Below are 15,839 nucleotides of genomic sequence, written 5' to 3' on the forward strand. Positions count from 1 at the left end.
CCTGAACTGGCCAAGGAGCTATTCCATACCATGTGACATCATGCTCAGTATATAAAGGGGGAGCGGGCCGGGGGGTGTGCTCTTCTTTTCGGTGGGGGAAGTGGCAGAGCGTCGGGTCCCGGGTGGTGAGCAGTTGCACTGTGCATCACTCTTTTTGTATACTTTTTCATTAGTACCGTTGTTGTTGTTGCAATTTCTTTGTGTTGTTCCAGTAAACTGCCTTTATCTCAACCCTCGAGGTTCCAGTTTTGTTTTTTTTTCCTCTCCTCCGTCTTCCCCCCATCCCACCGGAGGGGGGCGGGAGGAGTGAGCGAGCGGCCGCGTGGTCCTTTGTTACCGGCTGGGCTGAAACCACGACAACCTTTATTCAGAAAAATCCTTTAGTGTAATCTGGATCTTTCCTGTGTGTAGGTAAGTAGCATAAAACATACTTTGAAAGAAAAACACCAAACCACCTTATTAGGAGCACAACCAAAAGCAAAGCTATGAAGATTACAAGAGCTGCCCCCTACATAACAAATCACAAAACCCAAGTCATCTTTACACAGAATATTACTGCATTTAATATCAATGCAGTTTGTAAAGCACAAAAGGGATAAGGAGGAGAATAAGATAGAATGGGAACAGTAACTCTGTACCTAAAAAATCAGGGAGGAAAAGTAATATTTTAGTATTTCAGTATCTAGTATTCCTGCATTTAGCTGGATCTCTTACTAAATCTATCATCAGAAAACAGGTTGAAAATTCACACACTCATAAAGGAAAGCTTCAGAATAAGTTGCCAGGCAGTATTTTTGCATCTCGTGAAAACAGTGCCTTGCAATAAGCTGTATTTTCAGGCAGAAATAAAAGCCTGTAGAATCACAGAATTGCCCATGTTAGAAGGGACCTCAGAAGATCACCTGGTCCAACCTTCCATGGGAAAAAGAGCATAGGTGAGATTATCTAGCACCCTGTCCAATACCATCTTGAAAACCTCCAGCAACGGGGACTCTACCACATCCCTGGGGAGGCTGTTCCGATTAATGGTCATTCTTACTATAAAAAATTTCTTATGTCAAGATGAAACCTCTCCCAGTACAGCTTGTTCCCATTGTCCCTTGTCTTCATCATGTGGCTCCTTGTGGAGGGACCCCACCCCTCAAATCAAGTAGGGACTCTAAAAGCATGAACATATAGCTGAACTGGTTTTCACACTGAAGTGCAATTTGTGTCACAGACACAACCCTTCTAGGGCACAGCCCTCAAGACACTGCTTCCAGAAGGGATACAGACCAAGGTTTCCCAACCCAGGGCTATCAGAGCAGCTCAGCCTCAGGAATTCATCCTTCAACACAAGCTGGGGCTAGGAGAAAGCAGGCGCTTTAACATAAATAAGAAATAGAGCACTGGCAGCCACCTCCCAATGAGGGCAGTCTTCCCTCAAACTGCTCTAAGGAGGAAAAAAATCCTAACATCCTACATAAGACATCTAGTTTACAAAACTGCTAACCCAAAGCACGCCAGCAGTGTTAAGATTACTTTTTTTTTTAAAGCAGGTCAGTACAATACACCTTTTCTTATTTTCTTTCTACTTTACACTTGTAGGACACACAAGGATACACTAAAAATGCTCTTTAAGGCTAAAAAAATTAGCCTCAAGAGCAAAACGTTAACTATGAGCATGGACTAAAACACCCACCTCCACAGCTTAGGGCTCTGAAGAAGCTACAAAGTATTTCAAGCACCTCCATGAAAAAGAGAGGAAAGAAAGAAAAAAAACCCACCCCACTCTATTTTAAAATACAGCAGTAATACCTTTAGGCCTCTCCAGTGGCTTATAAACGCGGGAGAGGCGGGCTAGGGGCTCGCGCGCCCTCCTCTCAGCCGCCACGTGCAGCCGCCCGCCACCGCTCCTCAGCGTGGCGTCGCGTCCCGTCCCCGCCCCGCGCGCGCCCGCCAAACTCGAGAACCCCGCCCCCTCACACGTGCCCGAGCATGCGCAATACAACCCTCACGGCCGCCCGACGTGGGCCATCCTCCCACACCTTTTTTTTAAAAAAAAGGCACCCTCTGGACGCATGCGCACTCCGCCCCCTCGGCCCCGGGCGCCGGGGCGGCCGCTGTCAGGGCAGGTGGGCGTGGCCAGGGGAGAAGGCTGTTGGGATGGGGGTGGGGCGGCGGCGGCCCTGGCGGGGTGAGGCAGGCGGGGGAAGCGGCCGGGCGGGCGCGGAGCCGGCGGCGGGGTGGGCTCGGAGGGGCGTTGCCGCCGGTGGCGGCGGCACCGGCACTGGGAGGGAACTGGCCATGGACGCAACCACGCTGGAGCTGGATGCGGTGAAGTTCGCGCAGCTGGCAGTGCAGCGGGACCAGAGCGGGCGCTACCAGGAAGCGGTCTTCTACTACAAGGTACGGCGGGGGCTGGCGGCAGCCGGTTCCCTCAGGGCGCCGGTGTCCCCTTCCCCGTCGCCGCGGGCCTCCCTGAGGCCCTTGAGCTCCTGGGAGGTTTGCGCTCCTCCCCTCAGCCCCCAGAGGGCCGGGCGAGGGAGGGAGGAGTGGGCCCCTGCGGCCCGGCCCGGCCGTGTCGGGCCGTGCCGTGCCGTGCCGTGCCGGCGGGAAGAGGTGCGCAGGGCTGGCGCTGCCTCAGCCGCTCCCCTCCCTTGGCGGGTACGCCGTGGAGACCGGAGCGCTGCTTGGCCTCGGAGAAGACGTGGCGGCTCCAGCCGAGAAGAAAGCGGAAGGCCGAGCGTGCGCGTCGGAAAGTTTGCCTGTCTCCGGAGGAGCAGCGTCCTTCAGGGCAGGTTGCGAAACGCGTTTTCCCTGCGTTTTGTTTTCAGGTGGGAACAAGTACTGGCTGTGCGCTGCTGTTTACTGGCGGGCTTAGGGGTGGCACTGCAGCTACAGTACTTGGAAAGCGGCTACGGGCACTTCTTCCAGCTGCTGGAGGCACAAGCCCTTCGGTGCTTCTCGGGAAGCTTCGTCGTAACCTAGCTAAAAATGTCTCTGCCCCGGTGGTTCTCCACTTTCATTCCTGGCCTGTCCCCTACCCCCATCAGGCCTGAAAGACTGTTCAGTTTTATGTTGGAGATGTAAGCGCAGCACATTTTGGAGAACTGCAAGTGGGCATACTGCAGCTCTTGAGTACGCAGCTGGAAACAACTCTCTTGTATAATCATTTGTCAAATAAGTAGAGAAGTACATGGTGAAATACCAGATGCTCAGCAGTGAGCTGGCTTCAGATCACAAGCTACGAGTAACGTGTTTTTAACTACATGTGAATATTCTTTCTACTAGGGATCTGGTTTTATTATTTCAATACAGCTTCAGGGTGGTGTAACCAAGGGTGTGATGAAGTTGATTCAGTGTCTTCCTCAATATCTATAGACTTACTACTGGTATTTAGTGGCTTCTGTGCAACCAGTATGCGTTTTTCACCTGTGTAAGTGGTCTCACTTTCTTAGATTTATGTTTTGCAAAGTTACATTAAAGTTCCATATCCCACTGGCTTTACTTCTCACCTGCAAGAAGAGATTTCTTTGAAGCCTATGTTTATCCTTGTTGTAGTAACCATTGCACGTATTCTGTTATCCTGTCAAAGTTATTTTCTTCCATTAACTTGCTAAGAACTCTGTAGTTGGCCTTTTGCTTCGTGAGTACTAGGTGTCTTTGAAATGTATAAAAAGCATAGTGTTATTGTCATGGTGGCCTATGCATGTAAGTGTGAAAGGATAGGAAGAGAAGTATTTTTTTTTAAACCTGGTTATTAATGTACGGTGAGCTAAGTTTATATATGTGAAGTATATATATGCAAAAGTTATAGTTACCCATAATAATGCTGATAAGCTCTGTGCTTATCAGCAACAGTGTGTGTGTGTGGTCTGATAGCTATGTGCAGTACTGCTTTGTTACAATACGTTTCTCAGTATATCTAGAAGAAATTATTGGATGCTCTTCAGAAGAATACTATCTTTTTGTGCAAATAATCACTCTTGCATGCTTTTGTACAGTGTATGGAAAAATCTTTTTCACTTGCTGCATAGGAGTGATATTCTTGCTAAGAGCAAAAATGCATCCCTGGCAGTCTCGGTGCACTTCAGGCTACACATGACAAAGACTGTAATCTGGACAATGTTTTCTGGTATGCAAAAGCTAGGCCACAGAGCAGCACAATTATGGACACTGTTATGTAACAGGAAAGTTTTAAATCACAACTGCAGCTAAGATTTTTGGTATTCAGACAGGTGACTTGGCAGTCCAAGATTAGGTGTTGATTCTTGTGTCAGATTATATGTGAAGGTGTTGGTGTTCAAACCTATTGTGATCAGGAGGAGTGAAAGCAAACTCAGCAGATATTGTTAAAGCAGAATTCTTTATGTATGATTTAGCCTCAATAGGTTTGGCTTTCTAGATGTTACCTGAAGAATCACTGTCAATGTTAGATTAAACAAGAGTAGTTACAAAATATCATCTAGTATTTCGGGGGTACTTTATGAATTTTTTTGGACAGTGCAAATAAGCTCTGGCCTGTCACCAACTTTCTTGTCAACTGCTCTAAGTGGTTCAGAGCCCACTGATGCAATTGCTAAGCATGTGGGAAAGCTTGGGTGCTGAATTGGATTCCGCAAGAAGTTGACCTTAAGGATGAAGCATGGGAAATGCTATAGTGTATTGCCGATAGACAGCAAACGGACCTGTCTGGATCAAAGTTCCTATGGCTAGCAAGTGCTGGTTGTCTTCCTGCTATCGTGTAACTTTCATAGATCCCTAGAGGAGGGCTGCACGTGAACCAGCTTAGGGTAACTTGCTAATAATGGTGCTCTACAGAAATGTCAGAACCATATTTGGGCACCTGATGACTTAAGCAGAACAGCTGAAGATTGTTGCTAAGTTTAGCTGTAGACCAGCAGTTAGCAACTTGCGAGCTGATGATCAGTAGTTAGCTTAGTGTGACTGTGGCACACTACTTACGCCAAAGAACAGTAGTGGCATTGAAGAGATCATAAATACTAACTCTGAATTGTATGTCCATCTTGTCACTGGGAACACTTGGCGTGCTGGCTCTGCAGGCAGTTGGTTAACTGCTTCAGTCCTTTAGAGGCTTAATTTATAAAAGACTATTTACGTCTTAAGACCAAGCAAAACAGTTGTGCTTGAAATCATAGAAGCAACATCAATTATGCATTGGTTTTGCAGCACTGGGTTGAAAATCCACATTTGTTCTTTGCATCATGTGTAGACAACTTAATATTATGATACAGCACCTGTTTTGTCAGTCTGTACTTGTGGTATGTCACAGACAAATATATACATCCTTTGAGCAGATATCTGTAGTGCACATTTTTTTCCCCACAAAAAATAGTTGTATGCTAGCTCTTAACAGTAGTTAATTGCTATATATAAATGGAACAGTAATTCTATTTACCTTTCTCTTGCTGTGGACATTTTATGTGATGTAATATGGTGATGAATGTTTACAGGGAGTATGTGGTACTTGGTTCTGTGATGCTTGTCAGTGAAAATTTGTCCTGGTAACAAGTACAGGCTGCATCAGGATCAGTTTTAAGCTTGGGCACACTAGGCAGATGTGTATGGGAGCAAACTGCTAAGCTTGACAAAAATCATGGCCATGAAGCACACAAGAGACCCTCTGGCCATGGCGCTCTGCTTGCCCTATGCAGAGCAGCCTCTCTGAGCACCATTTTTGTAGAGCAGCTCTCTAGTTACTGTTCTGCTTCCTACATACTCAACCTGCTACATGACTACCTCCTCTTTTCTACTGCTACTGGGAAGACAAGCACTGCCACAAAAGTGTGGGGGTTTTTCTATGCCAATAATGAAGACAAAATTAGGTTTTTATCCTCATTTTTGTGAGTGACAAATTTCAATTCTCCATATGCTTCTGAGACTCTCAGCTTTGACTGTTTATTACAACCCTGCCAAACCTTACATGTTTTTCATAAATTTAGTGAATGGATAGATAGCTCATGCAACTGAAGGTGTTTTTTCTTAATAGATTTGTGCAGTATGAAAAAAGCCTTAATGCGGATAACATACTGTGCATCTGAGCTGGAGGTCTATGCTCCCTCCTGGAAGTAGACTTTCATCAATATCTAGTGTTTTGTGTACATGCAAACATTTAAAAACCAAAAGTTTGAAGAGCGAGGAAACTTTAAATTTGTAAACTTTCCAGATTTGATAGCTTTATGTGAGTAATATTAAAAGAAAAGACTTTCTAAACCAAAATTCTATGCATTTGATTCTGAAAAGCTTTTATATTCGTTTACTTTCATTATTATAAGATTAAATGCAAATAACTTGTGAGTAGTTTGTTGGGTTTTTTTTTAACCTTAAATCCGCAGCTTTAAAAGTAAAACACAGTTTGTGGCTTGTGAGCTTTACGTAATTGATTTCAGTGCATGCTTGAAAAATTTTACTTAAAATCTCCTAATTCCCTGCATTACTATACAGACAGGCCTAAGATGTGGCCTTATAGAACCTCAGAAGGTTTTTTTAATAGTCTTATAGGTTGTCCCATGTTTGAGAAATTGAATGTGATCTCATTTATCACTTAAAACTTCTTCTTTCCACCAGAATTTCCCTGCAGCCACTGAATCTTTTTGCAGATGTAGAGGCTTGCTTTCATGCAACTTATGGGTTCTGTAGGCCCTCTGTTTATGGAAAGTGGTTTTCTAGGCAGCAAACGTTAACTTTGCCTCAAATTCTTCTCCCTGCAGGAAGCTGCACAAGCCTTGATTTATGCTGGGATGGCAGGGTCCAACCTGGAAAATATTCAAGAAAAAATAAATGAGTACTTGGAGAGAGTTCAAGCTCTCCATTCAGCAGGTGGGTAAGGAGCTTTCTAATTAAACCTCTGCTTAAATTAATTGGGTGGAAAGCCTTTTGGTGCTGTGAAATATGCATCAATGATGTTTGCTCTGTTTTTCATTATTCTAATTTTCTTGTCCTTTGTGAAGGATCACAAATATAATGAGCACATCAGTGCTTTGAATTCTGATACATCAGAAATGATACGAAGACCTACTTCCTAAGGACTTGGGTGTGGGTATTCTTTCCTTTTACATATTCTTAGGAACCATATCTGTAGAGCAAACCTGAGAAAGTAATTAAATATAGCAACAAAAATTGATGAGGAACAAATCAAAACTTGCATGTAAGCCTCAGCTTCATGATGGATTTGAAGTAAGTGGGTTCTGGTATTTGTGTAGAATTACTACCTTTGAGAGGGTAAAAGAGCTTTTTGCTCTCGTAGGGGTTTCCTTGTTTGATCCAGTTTCAGTGTTTGTACTTAGACCAAAACCTCAAATTTTTGCGCTTCTCAGTTAGAATCATAGAATCACTTGGCCAGAAAGGGACCTTGGGAGGTCTATAGACCAATCTCGTGCTCAAAGCAGTGTAGACATTGATTTTTAGACCAGGTTACTCAGATCCATTCAGGTCCTGAAAATGCCTAAGGACAGAAATTCCCTGGTGCCTCTGGGCCCCGTGTTCCAGGGTGATTTTTTTTTTTTTTTTTTTTTTTTTTTAATATCTAGTTGGATTCTCGCATGTTTCAATTCACAGCCACTGGCTCTCATTCCCTTTCTTTGCACCTCAGTGAAGAGCCTGAATCCGTTTTCTTGATAACCTTGCAGTTACTGGCAGGTTGCTGTTAGGTCCCCACAAAGCCATCTCTCCTCCTGGCTGGACAAGTCATGCTCCCGCAGCTTCTTCTCAAAAGGCCAAGTCCTCCAGCCCCAACCATCATTAGGGACCTGAGGTTGGATGTAGTATTCCAGATACAGTCTAATGAGTACCAAGTAGAGGGTGGTAATTGCTTTCCCACATCTCCTGGCCGTGCTCCTGCTGACACAGGCCAGGGTGCTGTTAGCCTTCATTGCTGCCAGGGGCCTGCTGGTTTGGGCTACCCAGCTGTCTCCCAGGACCCCAGGCCCTTCTCCACAGAGCTGTACCCCACAGGGTGTTAGTCTGTCCCAGCCACAGGGCATAGCGTTTGTCCTGGTTGAATTTCCTGAGGTTACTGTTAAGCTGTTACTTTAGCTTGTCTATCTATCTTTGAACAGCAGCTGTGTCCTTCAATGAATCAGTTTGGTGAGGTCTGCAGCCTTGATGAAAGTGCATTCCATTTTCTCCTTTTAAGGTCATTAAGGTGTTAAATGAGATAGACACCTAAGGAACTTGCATGTTACCGTAGGTGGTGTATTTTCACAAATGATGCAGTATTTTACATAGTTAAACATCCTTGTCCTTAGTGCAGTATGGAAGAGGTTTTATTTACATTATCTGACATGTGAAATATCCTGAGAGTGTATGTCTGCTTTCAGGGATGGTGTTTTCTTGTCCTTGCAAAGACATTTTTAGCCAAGTTTGGAAGGATTTGGATTCCAGCCAAGAAATAGATACTACCCATCTGATTAGAACTGCTAGTGTTTCAGTACCATGTTAAGGATGTTTTTTACATGTCCGCTGCTGTAGAAAGCTAAATACTTTCTTTTTCATTTAGTTCAGTCGCAGAACACAGACCCTCTGAAGTCAAAACAACAGTTGGACTTGGAGCGTGCTCACTTCCTAGTTACACAGGCTTTTGATGAAGATGATAAAGGCAATGCAGAAGAAGCTGTAGAGTTGTACACAGAAGCGGTGGAACTCTGTTTGAAAACAGTATGTTAAGCTACAGGTTAACTTGGTGGAATTATGTGATGGTAAGAAATTCTTCCACTTACGCAAGTGACTGATCCTTAAAGACTGGCTTAAAAAGGGAGTACCTGTATTTCCAAAAACTATTTTAAAAATCTTTTTTTCCTTTTTTTTTTTTCCTGTTTCTTCCAGTCTTTATGTTATGTTGCTATTCAACACTGTAAATTTATGGGGACTTGTGATTTATGTATTTTTCTTGAACTGGATTTTACTAAAAAAATAGAAATATTCTGGAACTTTTTTCATGTTAATTTTTGCCCTGGAGCAAATGCAACACTAAAACAGGAATTAAAAACAGTTAAAACTGAAGATGACTTGCTAATATGTCAGCCATATTACTTTCTGACTAGATTAAAGGAAGTAATTTAAGGGCAATTTTTGTGTGTAACACTTTCTGAAAACATAATGGTCTACTGATGCCAAAACCAGTAAAAATACTACTTGATTACTCAGTGCTCGACATTAAAGCTGTTACGAGTTAATTCAATTCACACTGAAATTAATGGTAAGGATTAATTGGCCATTATGTAAATGATGGAGAATATAATTACAGGTACTGCTTTTTTCCCTTAAGTCCAGTTGTCTTAACTAATTACAGGAAGAGCTCACCATCATAATGTAACTCCACCAAGTCTGTTTTTCTTTTTCCCTTCTTTTCCCTTTTTATGATGTAAATATACATGGGCTGTTGGGAGGGGAATGTTACTTTTGCTACATGGTAGAGTAAAATCTTCTTTTCTCTGAATTCTGTAACCTGGTTTTATGTAGGCTAAAGAACCCTGGTCATACAGTGTAACCAGATCAAGAGTTAGTAGAACTGTTCTAGTTTTTCCACTTTGGCTGTTGGAGCAGAACATTTTCAGCCTGTGAGATAAAATTTACTGCAGCAGCATACTGTTTTTTCCTCTGCTGTGTTCCTCCTTCTGTTGTGTCAGTGCATGCAAATATTACTTGCATATGTTGAAGTTAGTCTGAAATTATATTAACAACTGCTTTTATCAGGTATTTCATTAGGTACAGATACTGCTCAAGTTTCTTTTAATCTTGACTAGCATATTCTTTTGTTGAGATGATTGTAGGCTTTGTCCCTCGGGGTGATCAAAAAGTACCTCCTTCTTCCCAGGATGAAAGAAGATTGAAGGAACTCTGCTATCTTGAAGTTTTACTTGTGTCTTTCTCCTCAGTATATTCAGGTGGAGAGAGTTGTTTCTTCCTTACCCTTGAAGTACTCGGAGAGTAGCTATTCCTCCTCTTCTATGGCTGACTCCTAAGATGAGTGTGCTGGTATTCCATCTCCACTGCTTACCTTCATACATCTTTCAAAGTCTTTTCCAACCAGGAACTCTGGAGTGTAATTTACTTGGAAATGAAAATAGTTGCTTATGGAGGGTGTTTCTAGTTTGTTTCTTGGAGTGAAGTAGCTTGCCTTTTGTTTCCTCAGTTGACCTAGCTGACCTGTGAGAATTGGTCCAGGTACAAAGCTAGAATCTGAAACCTGCTTGCTGGTGTCACAGGAGAAGCCACACCTCATGTTGTGCCTCTTGCAGATTGTTTAGGTGCAGTAGCCATGCTTCATCTGTAAGGAAAAGAAAAGTGTGAACTGTCACAGCTTGACCCCCCAACTGGGAACAGAAGTTAGCACTCTTGATATCTGTTTTGGTGCCCTGTCATAGATTATTTTATACCTTAGATGTGCAAGAACAAGAACTTCAACTTGCAAGCAATCTTACTTGTTTGTATTTTATGAAAGTAAACATTTAAAAAAAAAATTTCCCTAAGTTATCATGATTATTTTTGACTCATTTGGGGAAAAGAACTGGAACACATCTAAGCTCAGTAGTATACGTACATTTGTTTTTGTCTTCTTTCTGCCCATAGTGTTTTAATATGGTTAATTCTTCTGGCAAATTTTTTTGTGTATACAGGGTTTCCCATGCTGAAGAATTTTAAATATCGCTTCCATTCTACAAACATTCACTAGAACAGCAAAATTATATTCGCTTACTTACATGCTTCTTATGCTGAGATTTAAAAAAAAAAATTTGCTCATTTCAAAAGAGAATTGGAAAAAATAGCTAGTTACTGTTTGCTGTAATCCATAAGTGTAGAATTTGACAAACTGAGCATATAAAACCTGCAGGTTTTTTGGATGTGTAGCTTTTTCTTTTATTTTGCACATAAGGCTACTGAAACTTCAGAAGCAGGCCTCCAGTCAAAACTGAAACAGCTGGCTCGACAAGCACTGGATAGGTGAGTATGGCCAATGTTAGTAAACAAACTTTCTGTCAGGGGTAAGTGCACTCTGAGTTGGATTCTCAATCTAGCATGTCTGTTCTGTACTGCAAAGAGTATGGATTGTGGGTAGACCGAACTGCTGTAGAGTTCTCCTTGGAGATGGCTGTCAGCTGCTGTACTGCTGAATACAGCAGTTGTTTTGTCAACTGTCTGGGAATCTTGGGACATGCAGAATTAGGAAAGGACTGTGTATTCGTTAGTACCAATGCACTACTTCAGTCTTCAGAGATATAAATCAGAGTACTATACTACAATTTTCAGCTTCTATAAAAATGCTGAATTCAGGCCAGCACTAAGGGTGTCAGCATCCCTTCGTAAGGAAGACAGGTTGGTAACTGGGAAATACTTATCTTGATGGTAGCAATCTAATGGTATGGGTAGATCTAATGGAATGGAGTCTATATCTGAAACAAGATACACGAGTGTAAGTTCCATGTAAGTCTTTTTAAATTAGCCGTATGATGGCAAATAATGGACCATCTTGGGCTAAGTTTCAGTATAAGCTGGTTTTCAGCAATTCTCTGTGCTCAAAAAACTCCCCACATTTTGCATATATGTGACTATCCAGCAGCTTAATGCAACAACAACAAAATATGGCTCCTGAATACACAGTCTTCAAGCAGTCGAAATCGTGGGTTGTGAGAATGCTAGTGGATTTTTACTGCTATTGTAGTTGCTAGGTAAATTAAATCTTGAAGGTATGAGAGAATGCAAATTAGTTTTCTCTCTCTGTGTTTCAGTGGTCTTGTTCTGAGGTTCCAGATAATGAACACTTACACAAATTCTCCGATTAGCATAATTTAAAGGCAACAAAAATCTAACAAGTTCTGCCAAAAGTAGCTTATATACAAGTTAGAAATGCTATATTTTAATTGATTCTAGAAGAGGAAAATAAATAAGTATTAGCATCAGAAATTGTTTTTCTTAAGAAAAATGGTGTTGGTCAATTTGGGCATTTGCTCATTCCATTTCACATATGTGGGAACACAAACCAAACAAATCAATAATTGAACCATAACTATATTTTTATCGTTGTAAACAAAATGCATTTTTATTTGCTTTAGAGCAGAGGCACTGAAGGAATCTGTGTCAAAGTCATCTCAGAAGGAGAAGTCAACTGCAGCTAAACCAAATCTGCCAGTCAGAACATTCTTTCCACTGGGACCTGATTTTTCTTTAAATGATAAACCACAGACAATCAGAGCAGTACAAGCTAGCGAATCTCAAGGTCAGAGATACACTGCAGAGGAGATTGAAGTGCTTAGGTAAGTTTTTCCAAAATGTTATCATTTGTGCTCACATCCTTTGTGCATCTTACACAGTAGATTGAAACAGCCGAAGCATGAGGTGTATAAATAGAGGGTTGGAAAACCACCTTTTACAAACCCCATTGCTGGTATTACCTACACATTAATAAATTCTTTTATTCTCTATGGTAATGTAATTAGTGCCTTTTATTCACAGAGCATACTTTCTAGTTTGTATTTAGAAGACAATTTCTTGTAACTGACTGCCAGGATTATTTTTCATAGCCTCATTTTTGTATGTTATACATAACCTACCTGACTGAGTTCATGAAAGATCTGGCTCTGAGAAGCTAAGCTACAAAGATGTTTTTATAGATTATACAAGTACTACGTCACTGGAAATTGAGGAAGAATAATATTTTGTAGGACTGTGACTCTGTTACATCCAGTTCATTTTGCTTTGATTTTTATTATAGGTGGAATAAGCTACAAATAATCCATAAAACCTTTAGCCTAAATCATGAATTTTGAAAACTATCAAATATACCTTAAAAAAACCAAACAACATTGATAGGTGTTTCAACCTTCCTCCTCCTCCTCTGATGAACACTGCCCAGGATTTGATCATAAAACATTTAGTCTGCTTGTTGACTTAGGGGACTTAAATGGACTGAGGATATGGTCATGAAGACAGAAATGTACATGTGTTGGAAAAGTTGCAGAGCATTAAGAATTGCCTTATTAAAATTTCAGTTTGTTTCCTCTTGTAGTGACCACGCAGTGAAAGTTTCTGGTTTTGTGGATGGGGGGGAAGGGGGGTGTTTCAGGGTTTGTTGTTGTTTCAGTCTTGCAAGAGAACTACAAGTTGTTTCACATATTTAATAATCATTTGCTTTAAAAATATTTTGCATACCTTTTTCAGTTAACTCCTTGTTTGAAACTTAAATTACATTCACATTGAAATATGATTATTTTTTTAGAAAATGTTCTGTGCACTTTAGTCAAAAATGTACTTATAAACATATGCGGTATTTTTGTTATTGTTTTTTGACAAAGTGTTCCAAAATACTGCCACAATTAGATGAAATCTAAGTGTTGCTAATTGTTAATTGCTGTCAACTTATCCTAAGACTCTCTTTAATGAGAGTCTTAAGTGACTTGAGAAATTCTAATAGACAGATGTAGTTTTAAATGTGACTTCTAGAACTATGAAGAGGTTTGTGGCTGATAATAATTTCTATCCTGGCATGGTGACTTGTCTGCAGGTATCTACTTGCAGGATTAGTGACTGAGCCATCAAGTACTGCACATTTCAAAACCAAACATATACAGTGTTTGTTTCATTTTCAAGAGGTAGTTGTCTTGTTTTCAGAAGCACTGTGTCTTGTTAGTTTTTGAAAACTAATTTTGTTGTTACTTTCTGGAACTTAGTCTTTGAAAGATGAGAGAGAGGTTTGTAACTATATTTTTTTTTTCTTATGACTTGCAGAAAGACTTCAAAAATTAATGGCATTGAATATGTACCTTTCATGAGTGTTGATCTGAGGGAACGTTTTGCCTTCCCTATGCCATTTTCGTAAGTGTGATTTGATTACTGAACTTTTTTTATTTCCAAAGCTTTCCCATATCTGGTATTTCTATGTTTCCTTTTTCAGAGTTTAAAATTGTTTAAGTAGGCTTTTAAGCATAATTAAGGCAGAGATATTTAAATACTACCACTTTCTTCTTCCAGTCTGATCTTAAAACTTTAGTGTAAGCTGATCCTGGTCTCGAGTCTTTTTGCAGTTGTGTTCAGGACTATAAGGACAACATTATATTTGACTTTTTGGAGTATTGGGCTGGGCTGGCAACGTGGGTCCATTTCCTGATTCTACTGCATGCTAATGAACTTAGCTTCCTCTGCCTCAGCTACCTGTAAAATGAAAGTGATAGCTGCTTCCTCTGTAAAGGACTATTCCAAGGAAGAGTGATATGTAACTGCTAGACCTTCATACATGAGCAATAATAATGTTAAGATCACATAGCCATAATAGACAAAGACACTTGGGCTTGGTTGGTTGTTGGTTTTTTTCAGTTTTCCGCTAAAGGCTTGTCAATCAGACAAGCCTCAATATTTTCAGAACTAAAGAAACTTTTTATTATTAGTTCATCGTATTAAAATAAAGTGAAGAATTTGAGTTTCTGTTGATGTAGATAGCTCTTTGGCATTCCCTTCTCCTGTTCAGTCCTGTATGAAGTAAGCTTTTGGGTTTTATTGCATGTTTTTCATATTTTTGCCTTTTTTCCCTAAAAATCACAAACTTAGCAGTAGTGTTCTTTGAAATTGTTTTACATCTCTGTATACAAAGCTGTGTTCTGCCCATATTTTGCACCATCTATCAGACATACTTAAGACTGGACATACCGTGAAAAGCTTTTCTAAACTGCTATTGATTTATTTCTATTATTGATTTATTTGTACTTTTTTCTCTCTTAAATCTAGTGATAAATATGGGAAGTTACCATTATCCCCCAAACAGAAAGCAATGTTTGCCAAGTGGGTGCGACCAGATGACATAACAAATAACCCTACAATGATTTATACTGTATCAAGTTTCAGCATAAAGCAGGTAAATTGTTCCTAAAGAGAAATGTGTGCTGCTAGCAGTTTATTGTAGGGGACTTTCTTGTTCAAAAAGGAATCCCGAAATGTGCAAGTGCTTTCCTTGGTTCTCATTGGATTAAATAAATAAATAAATAGTATCATTTCAGATTCCATGCACTTTCTAGCCATGAGAATAAACAGGTGTGTTAGCAGTAGAAGTGAAAATCAGAATTTGAATTCTAGCTGAAAATCCTGTTTTCCAGAAGTAGTGGTAAGGTTAGTAGGAAAAAAGGCAAGCTGTACTCTGCAGCAAATTGATCACTTAATTTACGGCATGCTAAAAATACCAAGCAAGATTTTTAGATTTTTTTTTTTTTGACAGGAAGCAGAGTGGCCCATTGAGAATAGTGGAAATGACTTGCCTAGTGTTAAGTTGCAGATAGCCCAAGCTATTCTGCAATCAGCAACAGATTATATCATTGGATATGGTTTTTATTACACAGTGTGTTTTGGGGAGGAGGGAATAAGTGTGAGTATATGCTGAGATATCTGCACTTGTCTCTGATTGTCATTAATAATTCTAACTCTGGTTTGCCGTGTAGGGGCCTCATGTTGAGCAAGCATACATTTCCTGCCTTTTTAGTAGTAACTTTGCTTCTCTTGGTTGAAATCTTTCCCTTTTGAAGGGATTTACTAACTTGACGATTTTCCTTCCCTCCACACACCCTGTTTGTCTTTCACTATCCAAGTTATTAGTAAATGTCCTCACTGGTTTTCTTTACAGACAATAGTGTCAGATTGTTCTTTTGTGGCATCGCTAGCTATCAGTGCAGCATATGAAAGAAGATATAACAAAAAATTGATCACAAGGTAAGTAGCTGTTGCTTTCTAAGACCTTTTCAGACTTAATACTGCCAGGCTTTTGCAGTATGTTCTATGACAGTTGGACACAGTAAAAACTAGCATTTGTTTCCCCTTCATCTCCCTGGGACTCATGTGGCTTCAGCACTTCTGAGAGG

At 40.7% G+C, this 15,839-nt stretch overlaps 2 protein-coding genes across 5 annotated transcripts in view; one reads left to right on the top strand and one right to left on the bottom strand.

Annotated features, from left to right (window-relative positions):
• The first annotated feature begins 2,162 nt into the window (after positions 1–2,162).
• The window catches only part of CAPN7 (calpain 7), a 33,092-nt gene continuing 19,415 nt past the window's right edge, over positions 2,163–15,839 (top strand). The window contains exons 1-8 of one of the 4 annotated variants that reach the window (XM_069770184.1): positions 2,163–2,388; positions 6,714–6,822; positions 8,501–8,658; positions 10,877–10,944; positions 12,054–12,254; positions 13,726–13,812; positions 14,719–14,845; positions 15,605–15,690. In XM_069770184.1, the coding sequence (XP_069626285.1) occupies positions 2,287–2,388; positions 6,714–6,822; positions 8,501–8,658; positions 10,877–10,944; positions 12,054–12,254; positions 13,726–13,812; positions 14,719–14,845; positions 15,605–15,690 (938 nt within the window). In that variant the 5' untranslated portion in view covers positions 2,163–2,286. Of the gene's footprint in view, positions 2,389–2,533; positions 2,817–6,713; positions 6,823–8,500; positions 8,700–10,876; positions 10,945–12,053; positions 12,255–13,725; positions 13,813–14,718; positions 14,846–15,604; positions 15,691–15,839 lie in introns of those variants that run through there. The other 3 variants (XM_069770175.1, XM_069770161.1, XM_069770166.1) reach the window with 3 other exon arrangements.
• Positions 8,790–15,839, bottom strand: part of SH3BP5 (SH3 domain binding protein 5) — an 84,063-nt gene continuing 77,013 nt past the window's right edge. The window contains exon 9 of the mRNA XM_069770195.1: positions 8,790–10,270. Within this exon, the coding sequence (XP_069626296.1) occupies positions 10,203–10,270 (68 nt within the window). The 3' untranslated portion in view covers positions 8,790–10,202. The remainder of the gene's footprint in view (positions 10,271–15,839) is intronic.

This window comes from Haliaeetus albicilla, chromosome 2 (genome assembly GCF_947461875.1).
Source record: "Haliaeetus albicilla chromosome 2, bHalAlb1.1, whole genome shotgun sequence".
In the NCBI taxonomy this organism is placed as follows: Eukaryota; Metazoa; Chordata; class Aves; order Accipitriformes; family Accipitridae; genus Haliaeetus; species Haliaeetus albicilla.